The 20,471-nt window shown below is 44.0% G+C and overlaps 1 protein-coding gene across 1 annotated transcript in view; it reads right to left on the bottom strand.

Annotated features, from left to right (window-relative positions):
• The window catches only part of LOC308271762 (protein farnesyltransferase subunit beta), a gene marked incomplete at both ends in the record, with an annotated part of 86,388 nt that overhangs the window by 22,369 nt on the left and 43,548 nt on the right, over positions 1-20,471 (bottom strand). The window contains 4 exons of the mRNA XM_080708303.1: positions 1,662-1,791; positions 9,228-9,314; positions 13,733-13,816; positions 13,916-14,062. Coding sequence (XP_080564429.1) covers positions 1,662-1,791; positions 9,228-9,314; positions 13,733-13,816; positions 13,916-14,062 — 448 coding nt within the window. The remainder of the gene's footprint in view (positions 1-1,661; positions 1,792-9,227; positions 9,315-13,732; positions 13,817-13,915; positions 14,063-20,471) is intronic.

The following is a 20,471-nucleotide window of genomic DNA, read 5'->3' as shown; positions in this document are numbered from 1 at the left end:
GTGTCACTCCAGAGGAGAACGCAGGCACTGCAGGGGCAATCCATTCTTCATTTCTCCTTGCTCCACAGCTTAAGTGTTTTTAAGCCAGACTAATTGATTTTTTCCAGTGCCTAAGCCCCATGGGTTGGTTCTGTTCCTCTCGGCTACATAAATTCATAAAATCCTTCAGATACAAGGCCTAGTTCTCCCAAAGCAAACAGAGGGAAAGGAGTAGCTTGGGTAAGTGGGCTACCGACATTCCTGGAGCATATACTATGTGCCAGCTGTTTACATATGTCCTCTCTTTAACCTTCAAAGAATAAGGATGGTATTCCTCCCTTTCAGAAGGAAGACAAAAATGAAACTATATACCTTCGAGAATTTAATTACTAAGATCACTTGGCCAGGAAATAGTAGAGGCAGGTTCAAATCTAGAGCACTGTTCTTATAACTTAGGCATCCACTAATTTTATTTCTGCCTAGGACATGGGACTTTTATGTTTCATAGCTGGTGATTAGATTTTTGTGTGTGGTACTGGGGATGGAGCCCAGGGGCATTCTACATCTCAGCTACACCCCCAGCCCTATTTTTTATTCTTTATTTTGAAACAAGGTCTCACTGAGTTGCAAAGGGCCTCACTAAGTAGCTGAGGCTGTCCTCGCAACACGATCCTCCTGTGTCAGCCTCCCAAATACTAGGATTATAAGCGTGTGCCACCACGCCTGGCTCATGATTAGATTTTACTATCTCATAAACTCTAAATATCATACACAAGGCCGGCCTTTTGGCAAAATTTCAAGGCTTTGAGAACCTTCTCAAGAGGAGTATGCTGTGGGAGGCTTCCTGAGGATGAGGGCAAAATGCTGCTGGTTATTTCTCTAGAGAACATAACAAGTTCTTACAGGAAGGCTATGATAGGTACCACAACAGGAGCCCATCTACTCAACTCAGAGAGCTGAATGTCATTTGCAGCTGGTCTGCTTTGAGGTCATGGTCAGGAAGGTGCATGGTCCCCAACAGACAAGTATGTGAACCTCCTTGGTGGCTCTGAGTGTGTGGCTATGTGTGTGCACTGAGCACTTAACACACTCTAGCAACCCCTTGAAGCTGACTGCGTCCCTAATTCATTCTGCATACTGCTCAGGAGCTTGGGGTCCAGATGTAAATGTCTGAGTCTCAACGCAATTACCCAGCTCTGCCTGGAAAACTCATTCAGATGCAAGCACTAAATGTTCATGTAGGTAAGAGAAGCTCGGCTTCAAAATGCTTCAAAGCTCTTCTTGTCACTTTTTCTCAGGATATTCTTTCTAAGGTACATGGTAACCTCTAATCCTGAAAGGTGGATGCTATCTTCTCTTAGAAGTATGAAGAAGGTACCCTGGTTCATTCTTGAAGTCTGCAGGACTCAGACAACTTGAAGCTGGGCCTAGCACACTGTAGAACTTTCAAAGCAGGCAGAGAGACTGGTAGAAAGAAGGAACATGAGACTTCTTTAGCTGTCTCAGGATGTGCTGAGGGCTCCAACGACTCTATCTAAAGCTTCATCCAGGGATATGGAGTTTGTGCGCTAGAGGCTAGATCTCTGTTAGCACTTCCCAAAGCCAAATCTTCCCTGAATCTCAGATCAGTCACATCACCAGGACCCGGGGCCTGACGGGAAGATAGCTCAACCGACACTCACTAATAAGTTCTTCAAGTTCAAGGAGCGTTCTTTCTTGAGGATGACCAGTGCGGCCAGGCCACAGAAAGTATAGCCGCCATGGGCTTCCATCCCTGGCACCCCGCCAATGCCGCCTTCCCAGTTCTGACACCTACGGAGAGATAGAAGAGCAGACTGAGTGGTCGGGGAGAGGATGTGCATGGGGTCCCCCACCCTCCACATTGCAGGTGGCAGAGAGCGAGAGTGATCAGGTTAAGACACGAACTGTACCCACCACTGCCGTGAAGGAGCATGATGTGGACTTACTAACTTTTGGGATACCCTATCCTAACAAACAAACAAAACCCCGGTAATTTAGAAACAGTCCACTTGTATAAGAAACACAGCATCTCGAACTGTTACTCTTTTGAAAACATTATAAAATCCTATATGTAGCATGAGAATCATCCGGTTAAAATAAAATTAAAAATCAAATGCTGATTCTAACTATCTTTGAGGACAAAGTCTATTGGTGAAATCCTTTTTAACTTTTCCTCTATTTTCAAAAAGTTTCTATAATGAACATATATACCTTGATAATTAAACTCAATTTTATTAGTTTATAGTTTCCTATAACGAAAATTATCCATTATTATTACTATTATATTTTGTGGACCTGGGAATGGAATCCAGGGACATCTGACCTCTGAGCTACACACCCTGCTCTATTTTTTATTCTTTATTTTGAAACAGGGTCTTACTAAGTTGCGAAGGGCCTTAGTAGCTGAGGCTGTCTGTGATCTGTGATCCTCTGGTCTCAGCCTGAATGCTGGGATTACAAGCGTGCGCCACCACGCCCAGTTCTATTACTACTACTACTACTACTACTACTACTACTACTACTACTATTATTATTATTATTACGACAATTACTTGGGGTTAGATGCTACACTGAGTATATTTTCTAGACATAAAATGCATACTCTTTGGCTCAGCAATGTAAAGTCATTTCTAGGAATTGATCCTACAAAATAAGAAAGTGTGAAAAGATCAGACTGTAAGAATGTTTGCTGTATCCACATTTATAACAGCAAATCATTAGACACAATTTAGAAGTTCAAAAGTTACTAACTGGTTATATATATTATGGAATATCTATATCACAAAATACTACAGTCATTTGAGATTTTTTTTTTTCAGTACTGAGGCTCGAGCCCAGGGCCTTGTGCATGTTAGGCAAGTATTCTATCACTGAGCTACATCCCAGCCCTACACAGTCATTAAAAATAATACTACAGAAGTATATTAAAGGATGTTCCATTTATTATATGAAAGGTGTTATAAAATGGTAATGCACTGTATGATTTCATTTCTATAATTCTCAAGAAATATATACCAAAAGAAGAGTTCTTTTGTGGTGAATAATAAGTGATTTAGATTTTCTTCTTTCTGGGTTGGGAAACAGCTAAGTGGTAAAACCCCTCCTAGCATATACACCTTGGGTTCAATTCCCAGCACCACAAAAATTAAAAAAAATTAAAAACATTTTCTTCTTTTTGATAGTCTGCAATAAACATGTTTCTTCTTTTCTTTCTTTTTCTTTTTTCCCCCTTTTTTTGTGTGTGTGTGTGTGTGGTACTGGGGGTGGAACCCAGGGGCTTTTCTACCTCTGGGCTGCACTCCCAGATCTATTTTATACTTTATTTGGAAACAGGGTCTCACTAAGTTGCTGAGAGCCTCATTCAGTAGCTGAGGCTGGCTTTGAACCTGTGCAATCCTCCTGTTTCAGCCTCCCAAGCGTGGGGATTACAAGTGTGCAGCACCACGCCCGGCTCTTCTTTCCTTTCTTTTGTAGTACTGGGGATGGAACCCAGGTGCATTCTACCTCCAACTTACACCCCCAGCCCTATTTTTTTTTTTTTTTTAAATTTTGAAACAGGATCTCATTAAGTTGCAAAGGGCCTCACTAAGTAGCTGAGGTCGTCCACAAACTGTGATCCTCCTGTCTCAGCCTCTCAAATGCTGGGATTACAAGTGTGCGCCATCACACCCCTCAATAAACATGTTTTATGTATGAATAAAGAAATTATCCCTTAAGTGTGTTTTCTTTCTTTCTTTTTCTTTTCTTTTCTTTTTTTGGTGGTATTGGGTTCCTGGAAACCCTTCTACCTCCGGGCTACACTCCCAGACCTATATTTTTTTAATATTTTTATTTGGAAACAGGGTCTCTTAAGCCAGATAGGCTGGCTTCGAACCTGCACGATCCTCCTGTCTCCGCCTCCCAAGCGCAGGGATTCCAAGCGTGCGCTACCACGCCCAGCCTTAAGTGTGTTTTCATATGAACTTTAGATCCTTCCTGCTAATGATCTCTAAATATTTATCTGGAGTCGCCCTCCCTGGGGGTGTCTGCCTCAGTCCTACCGTGGTACATGTGTGCGGGAGAATGAGCCTTAATCAAAGAGCTGCAAGACTTCCATGCAGGAGAGAAAGCAAGTGGTCACACTGCCCTGTCTGTACACATTCCACTTTCTTTCCTTTCGTTTTTACACAGATGGGAGTATATAATGTGTACTGTCGTGCATCTTGTTTTTTCCTTTTGTAAAATTCTATGGGACTGTCTCCTAGCTAAACATAATGTAGTAAACACAAGAGTCCAGTAAAATGAAAGTAAAGTATTTAAAAAGGGACAAACAAGCCGGGCGTGGTGGCGCACGCTTGCAATCCCCGCGCTGGGGAGGCTGAGACAGGAGGTTCGCACAGGTTCGAAGCCAGCCTCAGCTACTTAGTGAGGCTCTCAGCAACTTAGTGAGACCCTGTTTCCAAATAAAATATAAAATAGGTCTGGGGGTATAGCCCGGAGGTAGAAAGCCTCTGGGTACCACCCCTAGTACCATCAATCAATCAATCAATCAATCAATCAATCAAAAGGACAAACAGAGCCAGCTATGGTGGTGCATGCTTGTAATTCCAGTACTTGGGAAGCTGAAACAGGACTGCAGGTGCAAGGCCACTGTATAGTAAAGTAGTAAGACCCTGTTTCAAAATAAAAAACGCTCCAAGGTAGAATGCTCCTGGGTTCAATTCTCAGTACAACAAAAGAAAAAAGAAAAGAAAAAAGGAAGGAAAGAGAGAAAAGAAGAAATTGAAGAGGCCTACTGAGTGCCCAGTAGGAGAGAAAACTGAGTTACATTCAGGTTCCTCATCATTAAGTTTGGTTTTTTTTTTTTTTTGGTAGTACTGGGGGTGGAACCCAGAGTCTTTCTACCTCCGGACTATACTCCCAAACCTATTTTATATTTTATTTGGAAACAGGGTCTCACTAAGTTGCTGAGAGCCTCACTAAGTAGCCGAGGCTGGCTTCAAACCTGTGCGATCCTCCTGTCTCAGCCTCCCAAGCGCGGAGATTACAAGCGTGCGCCACCACGCCCGGCTTCTCATCATTAAGTTTTCAAACAGCAAAAATAGAGATTCTCAAATACTCTAGAGGACAAGATAGAGAGAAAGTAAGCGAGAGAGAGAGAGAGAGAGAGAGAGAGAGAGAGAGAGAGAGAGGCAGACAGACAGACAGACAAGAGAAGAGAAGAGGGAAGTAAATGAAACATAGAGGACTGGGCACTACAAGGGCGCTGGCCAGCAGCATAGCATAGTGGTCACCATCACAGATAAGGCCACTTCATTACTTTTGTATTCCAGCTTCATATAAAATTTAATATCCCTCTACTTAACTTATCCAGAAACTAGACATGAAAAAGTTAAATAGCCTAAGGCACAAAGCTAATAATAAGTGGCAAAACTGGGATTTGACCCAAGTAATCAGATTTCCATGTCTACTAAGAGCTTGACAAACCAACCCTCCTGCAGAGAGCAGCTATGCACTCTGAATAAAATACAAACCAGAGCTTCCCAAGGCCTCAGGAGACCGAAAAGGTATGCGGGTCTGGGATCGAAACTCGGAGCAGACACAGCGGGGGAATTACTCCTTCTCTCCCACACCCTATCTTTATGGTCAGCAGGAGAGTACAGTTAAAACTCTAATAAAAATCCAGCCATCTTTCTGTCAGGAAGAAACAGGCTGCCAGAAAGTGAAGAAGAATCCAAAAAGAGGACAGTCAAAAAGGAAGGCCCCAAATTCTGCCTTTAAATTTGGTTCAAAGCCAGGCGTGAGGCAGGCGCGAGGTCGCATGCTTGTAATCCCGGCACTTGGGAGGCTGAGACAGGTTCGCACGGGTTCAAAACCAGCCTCAGCTACTTAGTGAGGCTCTCAGCAACTTAGTGAGACCCTGTTTCCAAATAAAATATAAAACTGGGCTGGGCTGCCCAGAGGTAGAAAAGCCCCTGGGTTCCACCCCCAGTGCCAAAATAAATAAGTAAATAAATAAATAAATAAATTTGCTTCAAATTTCTATCTGATCTGAACCACTCCTGTGTTACACAGACTGAGAGCAACTTCAAACCATGAACTGATCTGAGCCCTGCCCGCCTGTCCTGGTTTGGATTTGGAATGCCCCCCTGGCCCTCACAGAAACAAGGTAGCAATGTTGGAAATAGGGTTTGGTTCCTAAGGAGGGGTTCCTGGGGGGGGGGGGTGGCCTTGGGGACTATTTTTGACTCTCTCCCTCACCTCGCTTGCTCGCTCTTGTTTCTAGCCTCCGTGATGTGAAAGCTGAACTCTGTGAGTCCCCCCTCTCCTTCCTTCCCTCCTCACTACCCAGTCTCTCTCCCCTCCCTGTTGCCATGCCCTGACCTCTGCAAACCCAGCCTAACATAGACTGAACCCCGGACTATCCAAGAGAACTGTGAGCAAATAAATCTTCCTTCCTCTAACTTGTGTGGTCAGTTGTCCTGGATTATATCAGTGAGAATGTTAATCCATACACTGCCAATTTGCAGTTTAAGTTTGACCAAGTTGACTGCTAAGAAAGAAAAAAAACAAAAACCCACGAACAGCCTGCAGATCCATCTGCAATTAAATAGAATCTAGTCTCTACCATGTAAAACCACCAAATCCAAAGACTACTCAAAATGAAAAGACTAGGAAAACATGACATGCCAACCTCAAGATACCCTCAGGTCCAAATGAGGAGACCAGGGCTTCAAAGCAGATCTAATTACAAATTTGCCACAGGGAAGAAAAATACATGCATGGCTAATAAAAAGATGGGAGATCTTGGCTGAGAAATACAAGGACAAAAACAAAGAAACAAAAAACCCAGGAGGGATTACTCTCAATCGCTACACTACAGCTACTATAGCACTACAAAGCTTTCAAGAAATACCAGTTGATAAGATTATCCACCTTATTCTCAATGACACTGGAAGTTAATGGAGCAATGTTATGAAATTCAGAAGAATATAATTTTACCACTGGCAACTTAGACATCGCCCCAAATAAACCATAAAACAGGGGCAAATACATAATAAAAATATATACAAGATCTTAAAAACATATCTCTCAAGTACCCACTTTGGGGATTCATCAGAGTAAGTACTTCATTAAAATTATTAGTAAGCTGGGGGGAAAAATGAAGAGCAGGGGCTTCAACAAAGCTGACAAATGAAATGAATTTCAGGCTGCAGGAAAGCTTCTGGATGCCTGCTGTGCAACAATCTGTCCAGATGGAAGCAGAAGGACAGAGGGCTCCAGGAGGGATGACCCAGAACATAACACACACGTACACAAAAGAAAATGGGTTACCTGAAGTTTCTGACTGTATAGATTATAAGTGTGTGTGTGTGTGTGTGTGTGTGTGTGTGTGTGTGTGTGGTATTGGGGATTGAACTGGGAGCATTCTACCTCCTAGCTATACCAGGCCCCCCCCCCTTTTTTTTAATTTGTTCTGAAACAGCATCTTGCTAGGCTGCTGAAAGTCTTGCTACATTGCTTGAGGCTGGCCTCGAACCTGCCATCTTCTTGTCTCAGCCTCCAAAGCACTGGGATTACAGGTGCGTACCCCACCCTCAGCTCAAGAGTAATTTTATAGCTCTGACAGAGAATTTGGGGGTAAATTCATGATAGAGACATTTATGACATATACATTAGCTCCAGGAAAATGGAAGTTATTATATTTACATAGTAATAAATACTAATTTGATAAAAAAAAAAAGCCAATACAGCATAGCTATCATTCATAGTACATATGTATCTACTATGGGGGGGGTACTGGAAATTGAACTCCGGGTGCTCAAAACCCTGATCTATACCCACAGCCTATTTTATTTTTTGTTTTGAAACAGAGTCTCACCAGGTTGCTAAGAGTCTCACTAAAATGTGGAGGCTGGTTTCAAACCTGTGATTCTCTTGTGACTCAGGCTCAAGTACCGGGATTGCGGATTTGAGCGACCATGGCTAACTCTATGTCTTTTTTAAATTATGAAATATTTGAAGCATCTAGCAAAGTTAGCAAGTGATACAGAGAACAGATTATCTAACACCTAGCTGCGTACACTTCAGGCCTTTTCTTTTTTTCCCATGGTACTGGGGATGGAACCCAGGGCCATTTTACCTCCAAACTACACCCCCAGCCCTATTTTTGTAGCTTTTATTTTGAAACAGGGTCCACTGAGTTGCAAAGGGCCTAAGTAGCTGAGGCTGTCCACAAACTGGGATCCTCCTGTCTTAACCTCCCAAATGCTGGGATTATAAGCGTGCGCCACCGTGCCCAGCTCTCAGGCCTTTTTTAAAGAAATGAACTGTGACAGTACAGCTGATATTGTGAGACCCTCCATCTCGCTTCCTTTGCTCTCTAGCCAGAAGCAGCCACCATCCTGAATTTGGTACTTATCTTTCTCTTATCTTTCCCATGTATGTTCTTATATTACCACTACATATGATTCTTCCCAGAAATAATATAGCACTGTTTTGCATGTCCTCAAATTTTAAGTAAATATGATGCTCTGTAGGTGTTTCTATGAGTTTGATTTTTATTTTTGTGCAGTGCTAGGAATTGAACCCAAGGCCTCATGCATACTAGGCCAAAAAAAAAAAAAAAACCTCTTTTAAAATAATTAATGGTAAATAAAGCTTTACCATTAAGCTCTACCACCAACCCTATGGGTTTTCTTTAACATCCTTTAAAAAAAAAAAACCCTCAACATTGTTTTTTAGATTTATCTATATTGATACCTGTAGCTCTAATTCATTCATTTTAATTACTACTTTATACTTCAATATGTTATATTCCTATACCATAACCTATGCTTCTCATGCTTAAGAACACTGAACTGGTTCCAGTTTTTTGCTCTTATAAGCAGATCCTTGTCTCTGGTCTCCTTCAGGCATGTGCCTGGGAGTGGAATTACTGGGTCATAAGCAAGGGCACTTTGAGATGTTGCCAAACTGCTCTCCAAACTGCTAAGTCAACTTAGATTCCCACCAATACTGTTTGTGAAAGGTTTTCACCTTGGCCAATCTAAACTATAATACATTAATGAAAGTCTGGGAAAAAGAAACAATTTTAAGTATTTTTGAAATGCACAATCACATAATCCCAATTCATCTCTTGCAATTTTATATTCCCTTCCAGTCTTTTTTATTGCCTTCATTTTTCTGAAGTAAAGTCTTGACTACCTGCTCTCTAAGGGGCCAGGAACAATCCTGGCTTCTCTCACCTTGCTATCCATTCGGCAGTGCCCTCAAAGAGGTCTGGAGTGATGATGTTGGTCAAAGAGGCTACCGAGGTGGCACAGTACGCACTTCTGCAAAGACAAAAAAGGGGAAAACGTGTTATGCTTGCAGGAAGAGCCCAAGTGTAAGGCTCAGTGGATTTCTTGGATGGACGCTCGCTTTGCCTAGTGAGCTGTGATCACCTCCTGTCCTCGCTCCTGGCCCGCGGTCAGTCCTCCTGGGTCTCCTACTGAGAGGTGTGACATTCTGTTTGGATAGAGTTGCTCACGGCATGGCTTCAGTGAAAGAACATGACATTCTATTCTCCCTACCCCCGCCTGGCCACATCTACATCAGGGGAGATAACAGCCAAATCAATTCATGTCAAAAGCGGATTTAGCTTTTCTTCCAAGACCTATAATGTTTCCCACCCTTCCACGGTGTTCTCCAATTACTTCTGATTTGCTGCTCATTCATTCGGCACTGTTTCAGATCCAGAATTCCTGTCTGCAGGTGGCATGGGTACATTTAAGGTTAACTATACACTTTTCCAACAGACATACTCCAAAGCAGGTCACCAAACTCTGATGGCTGCTTCGATTAACCAAGAGGAACAGGAATAGGTAAGCCCCCTCAGAAACATTCTTTAAGCCTCGAAAAGGAGAAAAATATTCTAATTTCAAGCATGTCATTAGTGTACACAGATATACACACTTTAGGATGATGTAGGAGAAACATGTCTATTATTATTATTTTTAAATTATTTTTAGAGCTGGGCATGGTGGTGCATGCTTGTAATCCCCGCACTTGGGAGGCAGAGACAGGAGGATCACGCAGGTTCGAAGCCAGTTGTGCTGGCTTAAGAGACCCTGTTTCCAAATTAAAAAAATAAAAAAATATCCGGGCGTGGTGGTGCATGCTTGTAATCCCCACGCTTGGGAGACTGAGACAGGAGGATCACACAGGTTCAAAGCCAGCCGCAGCTACTTAGTGAGGCTCTCAGCAACTTAGTGAGACCCTGTTTCCAAATAAAATATAAAATAGGTCTGGGAGTGTAGCCCGGAGATAGAAAGCCTCTGGGTTCCACCCCCAGTACCACCAAAAAAAATAAAATAAAATAAAATAAAATAAAAAAATAAATAGGTCTGGGAGTGTAGCCCGGAGGTAGAAGGGCTTCCAGGAACCCCAGTACCACAAAAAAGGTACTAGGAATTGAACCAGAGGCAGTCTACCTCTGAGCTACATCCCCAGTCCTATTTTATTTTATATTTTGAAACAGAATCTCACTAAGTTGCTGAGGGCTTTGCTAAATTGCTAAGGCTGGGCTTGAACCTATGATCCTCCTGTCTCAGTCTCTCAAGTACCAGGACTCTAGGTGTGAGCCACCATGCCCAGAGTATTACTATTACCATTACTATTGTTGTTGCTGTTATTATTATTGCTGGGGACTGAACTCAGGGCCTCGCGTATGCTAAGTGCATGCTCTATCACTGAGCTCCACCCTCAGCCCTTATTCTTTTTCACCATTATCCTCGTTTATGTGGGTTATTCTTGCCATTCTATCCTCCCAGCCCTGATTTTTCTCAGGACACATTTTATTTCAGTTTGTCCCTCTGTCATGGAACACGTCCATGGATCGCCTTTTCTTTCCTTCTATGGTCTTCCCAAATATTTGGCCTGAGGAAGACAAAACTATTGGTTCTAATTCTGCTCACAAATCTTTTCTCTAAGGGTTTCTACAGAACATAAAAGGGAGGAAAGGGAAGGGTCTATTTTCCATCTTATTCAGTACAGACATCACATGAAGCCAAATTCACTGAGGTATTTTGAAGAAATCTCTGCAGAAGCTGCAAGCATTACTGTCCACGCAGCATTGCGAGCGCCCGGGCTCCCGCTGGCTGTGGGCACAGCAGGGCTCAGTTACACCAGCAGGCACCAGGACTGGCGAGAGGCGTGCGCACCGACGCCAAACGTTGTCATTTGCTATAAGCTAACTTCAAAGGTCTGATCTAATTTCCTTCAGGCCTCGAATCTCCTGAAGAGGCTCAGAAGCAGAGGGGGGGAGGAGGGAGAGACAGGGAGAGAGAGTGTGTGTGTGTATGTACACACTCATGTGTGCTCACATGCACATAGTACTAGAGATAGAACCAAGGGCATTTTTACCTCTAAGCTGCACCCTCAGGCCTTTTTGAAAATTTTTAATTTTGAAACAAGGTCTCACTAAGTTGTTGAGAGTCTCGCTAGGTTGCAGGGGCTGTCCTCAAACCTGCAATCCTCCTGTCTCAGCCTCCCAATTTCAGGGGCTATAGGCACGCACCACCATATCCCCTCTTAACTCCGAAAGTAACTTCTGACCTCTCATGGAGTTTGCCTCTCATTCATGGAAGAACTGATAAATGATGCCAAAGCCACTGGCCCCAGATCTCACATCGAGATGGGGAAGGGATGGAGTATAGCTTTTCCAGGTAGTTTCTCTCAGGCCCCAGTTACCACAGCTCTCAAATTTGCTCCTCTCCGCACTGGCTGTTGTCACCCAAGCCCAAGTCTTTATCTACTACCTGGATCAGCCTCCTGTCCAGTCTTCCTCCTTCCAGCCCTGAAACCAGAGGACCTTCACTAAAACACTACAATCTATTCACTGTAACCAGAGAACTTCTAACCAAGTACAAATCAGATTTCCTTCAGGTCAAATCCACTCAACACACTCTCCGGAGCCCTGATGGATGCTTCCAGGCAAAGGACAATTAAAAAGACACCAACTAGCTGGGCATGGGGATGCACACCTGTAGTCCCAGTACTTAGGAGGCTGAGAGGTTTGCTGGTTCGAGGACAGCCTCAGCAAGTAGTGAAACTCTCATCAACTTAGCAAGATCCTGTTTCAAAAAGCAAAACATAAAATAGGGCTGGAGTTGTGGTTTGGAGCAGAATGCCCCAGGATCAATTTCCAGTACCACAAAAAGAAAAAGGAAAACAAACAAACAAACAAACAAAAAGTAAGAAACAATGAGTTGGGTGTGGTAGCACACGCCTGTTATCCCAGTACTTGGGAGGATGACACAGGACGATCACGGGTTTGCAGCCAGCCTCAGCAACTTAGGCCCTCAGCAACTTAGTGAGACCCTGTTTGTTTGTTTGTTTGTTTGTTTGTTTGTTTGTTTTGGTGGTATTGGGGTTCCTGGAAGCCCTTCTACCTCCGGGCTACATTCCCAGACCTATTTTTACATTTTTTATTTGGAAACAGGGTCTTCTAAGCCAGCATGCGCGGCTGGCTTCGAACCTGCGCGATCCTCCTGTCTCTGCCTCCCAAGCGTGGGGATTACAAGCATGCGCCACCACGCCCGGCAGTCTTCTTATTTTTGAAGCAGGGTCTCATGGAGTTGGGAAGGGCCTCGCCAAGTAGCTGAGGCTGTCCACGAACCGCAATCTTCCAGTCTCAGCTTCCTGAATGCTGGGATTACAAGCGTGTGGCAGAATCAAAATAATACTGTTTGACCTCAAAAGTTACATTAGCTTCACTGGTATGAATAGATAACTAGTCTCATTTTTTGGTCTGAAGAGACAAAGTACAGATAGAAGAAAATCTTTTACTAAAGGCCTTTGCAGCTTGGTTTCCTACTTTTAATGTGTTTTGTGCTCAACAACTTTCATGGTTTTTCTTTCCCTAGATTTTCAAAGCAATGGTTAAGTAAGTCAAAGACTTAAGCCTGAATTTTAACCAATGTTAATATTCAAAATAATATTAATATTAATTAATATAATATATAATTTATAATATAATACAAATAACATTAATATTAATATTATTGCAAAACTGGGCAAAAATAATAGGCAATTAGATGGCTCTGATATAGAAACTTCACAAAAAATGTATTTCTTAGACTAAATAATAATAATAAATAGTATAAAATCTCTACAAACAATTGCCTTGTGGGAAATAGTATACTCGGGGAATCCTGCCTAGGCCTTGTAAGTGACCTCCTGTCAGGTGAAGACACTGTAATCAGACACGTCTCTAGAGTAAAATAGTGAGTTTGAGGTACCAGGTACCAATCCATCAGTGGGGCTCTGCTGAGCCGCACTCAGCTGGCTCACTGGGCTCCGCCCTCCTAGGGGCAGGCCCTCAGGCGGTCAGCCTGCCCAGTGTGGCATCAAATTCAATCAGAAAGTATTTACTGAGTCCTTCCTGGCCTTTCTCCTCCAAGAGAGATGAGAGACTGTATTACAATACATAGTTGTTTATATTTTGGTACATCAGTTTAGGCCCAACAGATGTATTTTTAATTTTTAAAACAAAAACCTTTGATTTTCTTCTGTCTTAAACTTTACGTCAAATAATTCAGGAGATAATGATCCCTGAGGATGACGCTCTCCTGTCTGCCATGACTCTGCCGCCCTGTCACTGACATGTCGTTCTGTGTCTCCAGGGGACGAAGCAGCAGCCTAGCGTGCTGTTCCTCAGGCATCTCTGAGCATGGAGCTCGAGGGGCCACTCGTGTGGCCGCCCACTCACCTCACGTCCACCTCACCCCCAACGTGCATGAGGAAAGAGCCGTCAGGTTGCTTCAGCGAGTACAGATACTGAAGAAGCTTCTCTCTGAGAAAGGACAGGGAGAGAGGGAGAGGAAGGCAGTGGTCAGCGCCGTTTGTGGTCAGGAGGCCTTTGGGGTCCCTGTCGCCGCAGGCTGTACCGTACCTGTTAATGACGTCGTAGGCCTCCTCAGTGCCGATGATGCACAGCGCATTGACGGCTGCGTACGTGGGTGCCAGGTGTGGGTACTGACCAGGGCCCCCTCCGAAGCCGCCTTCCGGGCTTTGACACAGCTCCAGGAACTGACACACGCTAGGAACACGACCAAAGGGAAAGGAAAAATCAGAGACCATCGGTTACTCCCAAGCTCTACCCCTAACCCTTTTTTTATGTTTTGCTTTGAAACAGGGTCTCACCAGGTTGCTGAGATTCTAAGTTGCTGAGGTAGTCCTTGAACCTGCAATCTTTCTGTCTCAGCCTCCCAAGTTCTAGGATTACAGGTGGGCACCACTATGCCCCGCTCATTAATTTCAAAACACCAGATTCCATACCTTTCTAGTGATCTCCCCCACAAAAGAAGAAAAATCTTACCTCCTAGCTGTTGAATATAATCCCCTAAGGGCTTAGCATTCTACCCAGCCATTATTAGTTTTATTTGTCTTCCTATCTGAGTTTCATATTTAAGCATGTGAAGCAATTTCATATTTTAGTCATGAAGCAAGGAACACGAGGCTAAGAAGAAAGAAACAACCTTTCACAGGCTTGAGGGTGAGAGTCTCATGCGCTCCATGACCAAACACTTCTGTGCTTTCCTCTCACCACGCTGGATCCGTACTGACAGATCTCCTTGCCTTGGGGACCTCACTGGCTTTGGATTTTGCCTAGAACTTGGCGCTCAATCCCTTCTTTCCGCATCAGCCACCCCAGTCTAGATCTGCTACTTTGGCCTCCCACAAACACTCAGAGATGGTTTTTCATTCGGTTGCCACCGGAGGAGCCCTGGTGGGCGGCTGCTTCCTGTGCTACCCCCAGTAAGAAACAGGCTTAGTGGAGTCCACCTTCACGGTTAGGAGGATGCAGAGAGGACTTCTAGCGTGCTTAGCATCTAGGGCAAACTCGGGAGGAGCACAGCTGATTGACATGACAAGAAGGATTCAAGACTGTGGGTTCTTGGAGTTTTGCACTTTAATCCGAAGAGGCTCCAGTTCCCCACTGAGGGCTCGCCTCTGCACATGCATGAGTTGGCCCTGAAGTTACACTCCTGCAGAAGGCAAAATCAAGAGCCCAAGGTCCTCTGAGGTTCAGAGGAAGGAGAGCTCCAGGAAGGTCCTGGTTATCTAGTTCACTCCCCATGACTCAGGGGGTCACAGCCTCCATTTAAGAGAAAAAGTGGCACAGTTACGTCTCCAGTACAAGGGGGCAGTCTCCAGTCCTTCTCTGGGCTCCTTATCTCATTATTTCTTCTCCACTGCTGCCAGAGAGAGGCCACATATGCTAATCTCCATGAAGACATGGTGTCTTTCTGCATTTCCACATCATAGTTCATTACTTTTTATTTCAAACCTTCTATTATCTGGGCAAGGACGGTAATCCAAAGCGCTGCTCATTTGCTGAGTCTTGAAATCTGCACAGGGTAAATCATTACCCGTTCACTATTTATACCCAAAATTTTACTGCAGGAAACAGAAGGATTGGGGCTCAAAGAGAAGAAAGACAATATCCTCTTGTGTCAGCCTCCCAAGTACTGGGATTACAAGTGGGCACCACACCCAGCTCTGGTACATTTTTAAAAGAAATTATTTTCATGTCAAGCACAGTGGTACATGCTTGTAATTCCAGCTCCTCAGGAGGTTGAGACAGGAGGATCACAGATTGGAGGTTAGTGTGGGCAATTTAGCAAGAACCTGTCTAAAAATTAAAAAACAAGCATGGTGGCACATGCTTGTAATCCCAGTACTTGAGAAGCTGAGATAGGAGAATCGCAGGTTTGAAGCCAGCCTCAGCAACTTAGTGAGATAAATCCTGTTTCAAAACAAAGAATAAAAATAGGGCTGAAGGTATAGCTCAGAGGTAAAATGTACTGGCTCAGGGGTAGAGTACCCATGGGTTCTATTCCCAGAACCACATACATAAAATAATTTTCATAAAGAAATTGATTACCCAAGAATGGTAATGGATACCTGTAATCCCAGTACTTGGGAGGCTGAGATAGGAGGATCACAGATTCAAGACCAGCCTCTGCAATTTAGTAAGGTCCTCAGCAACTTAGCAAGACCCTGTTTCAAAATAAAAATAATTTTTAAAAAGGCTGGGATTGGCCGGGCGTGGTGGCGCACACTTGTAATCCCCGCGCTTGGGAGGCAGAGACAGGAGGATCGCGCAGGTTCGAAGCCAGCCGCGCGTGCTGGCTTAGGAGACCCTGTTTCCAAATAAAAATGTAAAAATAGGTATGGGAGTGTAGCCTGGAGGTAGAAGGGCTTCCAGGAACCCCAGTACCACCAAAAAAAAAAAAAAAAAAAAAAAAAAAAAAAAAGGCTGGGATTGTAGCTAGGAGGTAGAATACCCTTGGGTTTAATTTTCAGCACCCTCCCATAAAAAGTTTATTCCAACATATTTTCTAAATCCTTACTAATTCTTATACCATTTCACAGAAACAAATAGCTAATAAACTCAAGTCCTAATAAAGGATGGCCGCAATAGCCTGCCAAAAGCTTTGTAATAGAGGCCCTGGGTTCAATCCCTAACACTGCAACACACCACCAAAGTAACAAACTCAAGAGCATTTTTTTTTTTTTTTTTTTTTTGGTGGTACTGGGGTTCCTGGAAGCCCTTCTACCTCTGGGCTACACTCCCAGACCTATTTTTACATTTTTATTTGGAAACAGGGTCTCCTAAGCCAGCACGCGCGGCTGGCTTTGAAACCTGCGCGATCCTCCTGTCTCTGCCTCCCAAGTGTGGGGATTACAAGCGTGCGCCACCACGCCCGGCTCAAGAGCATATTTTTAAAAAGAAGAAAACGAGTCACTAGTGATCTCCTTCCTTGCCCAGCTTCTAGACAGAACGGTGTTGAATGTGACACCCCTGACCCAGTAGCCTAACGTCTGCAGTGGATCTGAATGTACCAGACACCTCGGTATCAGCCCTCCATGCCAGCAGCCTCAGCTGACGTGCTACATCTGTCTCGGGGCCACACCGGGGAAGGGAAGGTGCGGCTGCATATCACAGAACATTCTGATCCCAAACTTTCCAACTCGCACCTAAAGGAACTGGCAAGTTGACTGTGCCGCTACCGGCTGTCACTAGCAGACTTCTTAGTGATTCAGAAAACCAAAATGGTAATGATACTTCAATCTACCAAGAGGGGGAGAATAACTTTATCTTAGAGGCCAAAAATTCACCAACTAACAAAAAATTGCAAGCAGGAAACACTGTGCAAACACTGAGTGGGACGCTTTGTGAAAAACAAGTATTTGCAAAGGCATTCACAGAGACACGTGGATCGCAGACGCAGATTGATTTTAATGTCAGTGAGGCTTCACATTCTAGTTTACATGAGAATTGCCAAAAAAGTCAGGAACTATCTTGTAGGTTAGGGATTTATTTTCTCACCCAAAATGTGTGTATCAGATCTCTGCAGAGCTAATAAAGAACATGGTGCCAGGCACGTGGTGCACACCTGTAATCCCAGGGACTCAGAAGGCTGAGGCAGGAAGATCACAAGTTCAAGGCCAGCCTGAGTAACTTAGTGAGACCTTCTCTCAAAATAAAAAATAAAATGGCTGGGAAAGTAGCTCAGGGAACCCCTGGGTTCAATCCCCAGCAAATCCTCCCTCTCACCACACACACAAGAACAGAGGCCTAGACTTGCCAAAGCAGAAAAGAATTTGGGCCTCTATATCATCATCACATTCCTAGGTGATTCGAATACCCACAAAATTTGAGAACCACTAGTCTTTACTAAACAATTAGAACCATTTGGAGGCTATTAAAACAACTGCCAGGCCACACCTAACTAACAAAAATTAAATCAGAATCACTGAGGATGGACCCAGGTGGCATTGGTGGCGCATGCCTGTAATCCCAGTACTTGGGAGGCTGAGACACGAGGGTCACAGGTTCAAGGACAGCCTCAGCAAGGAGTAAGACTCTCATCGGCCTAGAGACACCTTGTTTCAAAATAAAAATAAAATAGGGCTGTGGATATAGCTTGGAGGTAGAATGCCCCCACTGCCACAAATAAATAAGTAACTTCCCTATGTGATCCCAGCGTTAGCTCGGGCTCTACTGCTTCTTAAACTTGAGCATGCACAGAAACTGCCCGGGCATCGTGTGACACTGTGGCTCTAATTCAAAACTAAACGGATCTGAGAGCCTGCATTTTTTCTCTCTCTTTTGTTTCCTCCTCATACTAGATGTTGAATCCAGGGGTATTCTACCTCCAAACTATACCCTCAATCCTTTTGGGTTTTTTTTACGGGTATGGGGATGGAACCCAGGAGCATTTGACCTTCGAGCTGCACCCCCTGCCCTATTTTATTCTTTTAAATTTGAAACAGGGTCTCACTAAGTTGCGAAGGGCCTCACTAAGTAGCTGAGGCTGTCAGCGAACCGCGATCCTCTGGTCTCAACCTCCCAAATGCTGGGATTACAAGTATGTGCCACCACGCCCAGATTTTTTATTTTTTATTTTTATTTTGAAACAGGGTCTTGCTAAGTTATTAAGGGGCTGGCTAAGGCTAGCCTCCACCCTACAATCCTCCTGTGTCAGCCTCCCAAGTACTGGACTTACAGGTGTGTGCTGCCATACCCAGCTGAAATTCTGTATGCCTAATAAGCTCCCGGGTGAGGGCACTGCTGCTGGTCTGGAGCCACCTTCTGGACAGCCATGAGATTGAGCTGTACTATTCCACAGGTGGCCTCTGGCTACTTGAGAAGTTTTAAATTTTTTATTATTTTATTTTTTTGGTGGTACTGGGGGTGGAACTCAGAGGCTTTCTACCTCTGGGCTATACTCCCAGACCTATTTTCTATTTTATTTGGAAACAGGGTCTCACTAAGTTGCTGAGAGCCTCACCAAGTAGCTGAGGCTGGCTTCGAACCTGTGCGATCCTCCTGTCTCGGCCTCCCAAGCGCAGGGATTACAAGCGTGCACCACCACACCCGGCTGAGAAGTTTTAAATTTTTATTAAAATTAATTAAAAAATCAGTTCCCAGACAAAAAAGTGCTCAAGAGCCACATTTGACTATTGGTTACCACATTAGACCACACAAAAACTGTACATAATATTCCCATTATTGTGGAAAGATGTTGTGGACGCTACTGTTCTATCACTTAACTGAGTCTATAAAACCTGTAAGAGGAGCCGGGCGTGGTGGCGCACGCTTTTAGTCCCAGCATTCGGGAGGCTGAGACAGGAGGATCACAGGTTTGCAGCCAGCCTTGGATACTTAGTGAGGGCCTTTGCAACTCAGTGAGACCCTGTTTCAAAATAAAGAATATAAAATAGGGCTGGGGGTGTAACTTGAAGGTAGAATGCCCTAGGTTCCATCCCCAGTACTGCAAAAAACCCAAACAAACCCCAAAAAGCAAACCCGTAAGGGGATCAACAGTCAAAGCAATGTGTGTCAGTAATCAACTGCCAGCCTCAGCTGGGTTCAATCCCCAGTGCTGACTTGGGCTTTGGGGTCATGGTTAAGGACTAAGCTAAAATGGTCAGTTCCAGACAAGCCTGTCACCAATGGGGGTAAAGGATTTTAAGTATGTGTAGCAAAAAAGCAAATGATCAAAATGAGCAGGGAAATAAGCTAGAAGCTAATAAGAGTAAAACAAAGGAAACAGGCACAAGCAGCACGTGATAGACTCAGGGAAGGCCGGGTGAGGGGCGCATAGAGCACAGAAACACAGGACGGGAGATGCTAGCAACAGGAACGGAAAAGGACCAGAGATTAGGGCCCACGAGTTGTGACAGGCTGAGAATGTAGCTCAGTGGGAGAGGCCTTGTCTAGCATGTGTGAGACCCTGAGTTCAATCCCCAGCAACACACACACACACACACACACACACACACACGCACGCACGCACGCACGCACGCACGCAGTCAAGACTGTATCTGGCCCTAGCCTATATTTTCCAACTCAAAGAGAGTTCAGATTAGAGTTGTAAAATGGCTAAGCTAGGTGTAGTGGTGCACACCTGTAATCCCAGTACTTGAGAGGCTGAGGTAGCAGGATCGCAGATTCAAGATCAGCCTCAGCAACTTAGCAAGACTCTGTTTCAAAATTTTAAAAAAGGCTTGGGATGTGGCTCAGAGGTAGACTGCACCTGGGTTAAATCCTCAATACCAAAAAAAAAAAAAAAAAAAAAAAAAAGAAAGAAAGGAACAAAGAAGGAAAGAAAAGAAAAAACGGCTAAATATTTAAAAACAAAAACTACTAAGGATACGAGGGGAACAAAATATTAAAATTACAGACAACCACAATAAGGAAGCTACCCAGCAAAATACTTCTTGTATACAAAGGGCAATTACACAAACTTCCTAGTAAATAACAAAAAATGGGAGCTAATCTACAATAAGAAGAATTTAGATTACACAAACAACAACAAATGCTGTCGAGGATGTGGAGAAGCGAGAACTCTAATACACTGTTGGTGGGATTGCAAATTAGTGCAACCACTTTGTAAAACAGTATGGAGGAGCCTCAGAAGAATGAGAATGAATTT

This window comes from Muscardinus avellanarius (assembly GCF_963383645.1).
Source record: "Muscardinus avellanarius genome assembly, chromosome: 12".
Taxonomy (NCBI): Eukaryota; Metazoa; Chordata; class Mammalia; order Rodentia; family Gliridae; genus Muscardinus; species Muscardinus avellanarius.
Note: the sequence above shows the minus strand (reverse complement) of the source record. Positions and strands in the feature narration are given on the sequence as shown.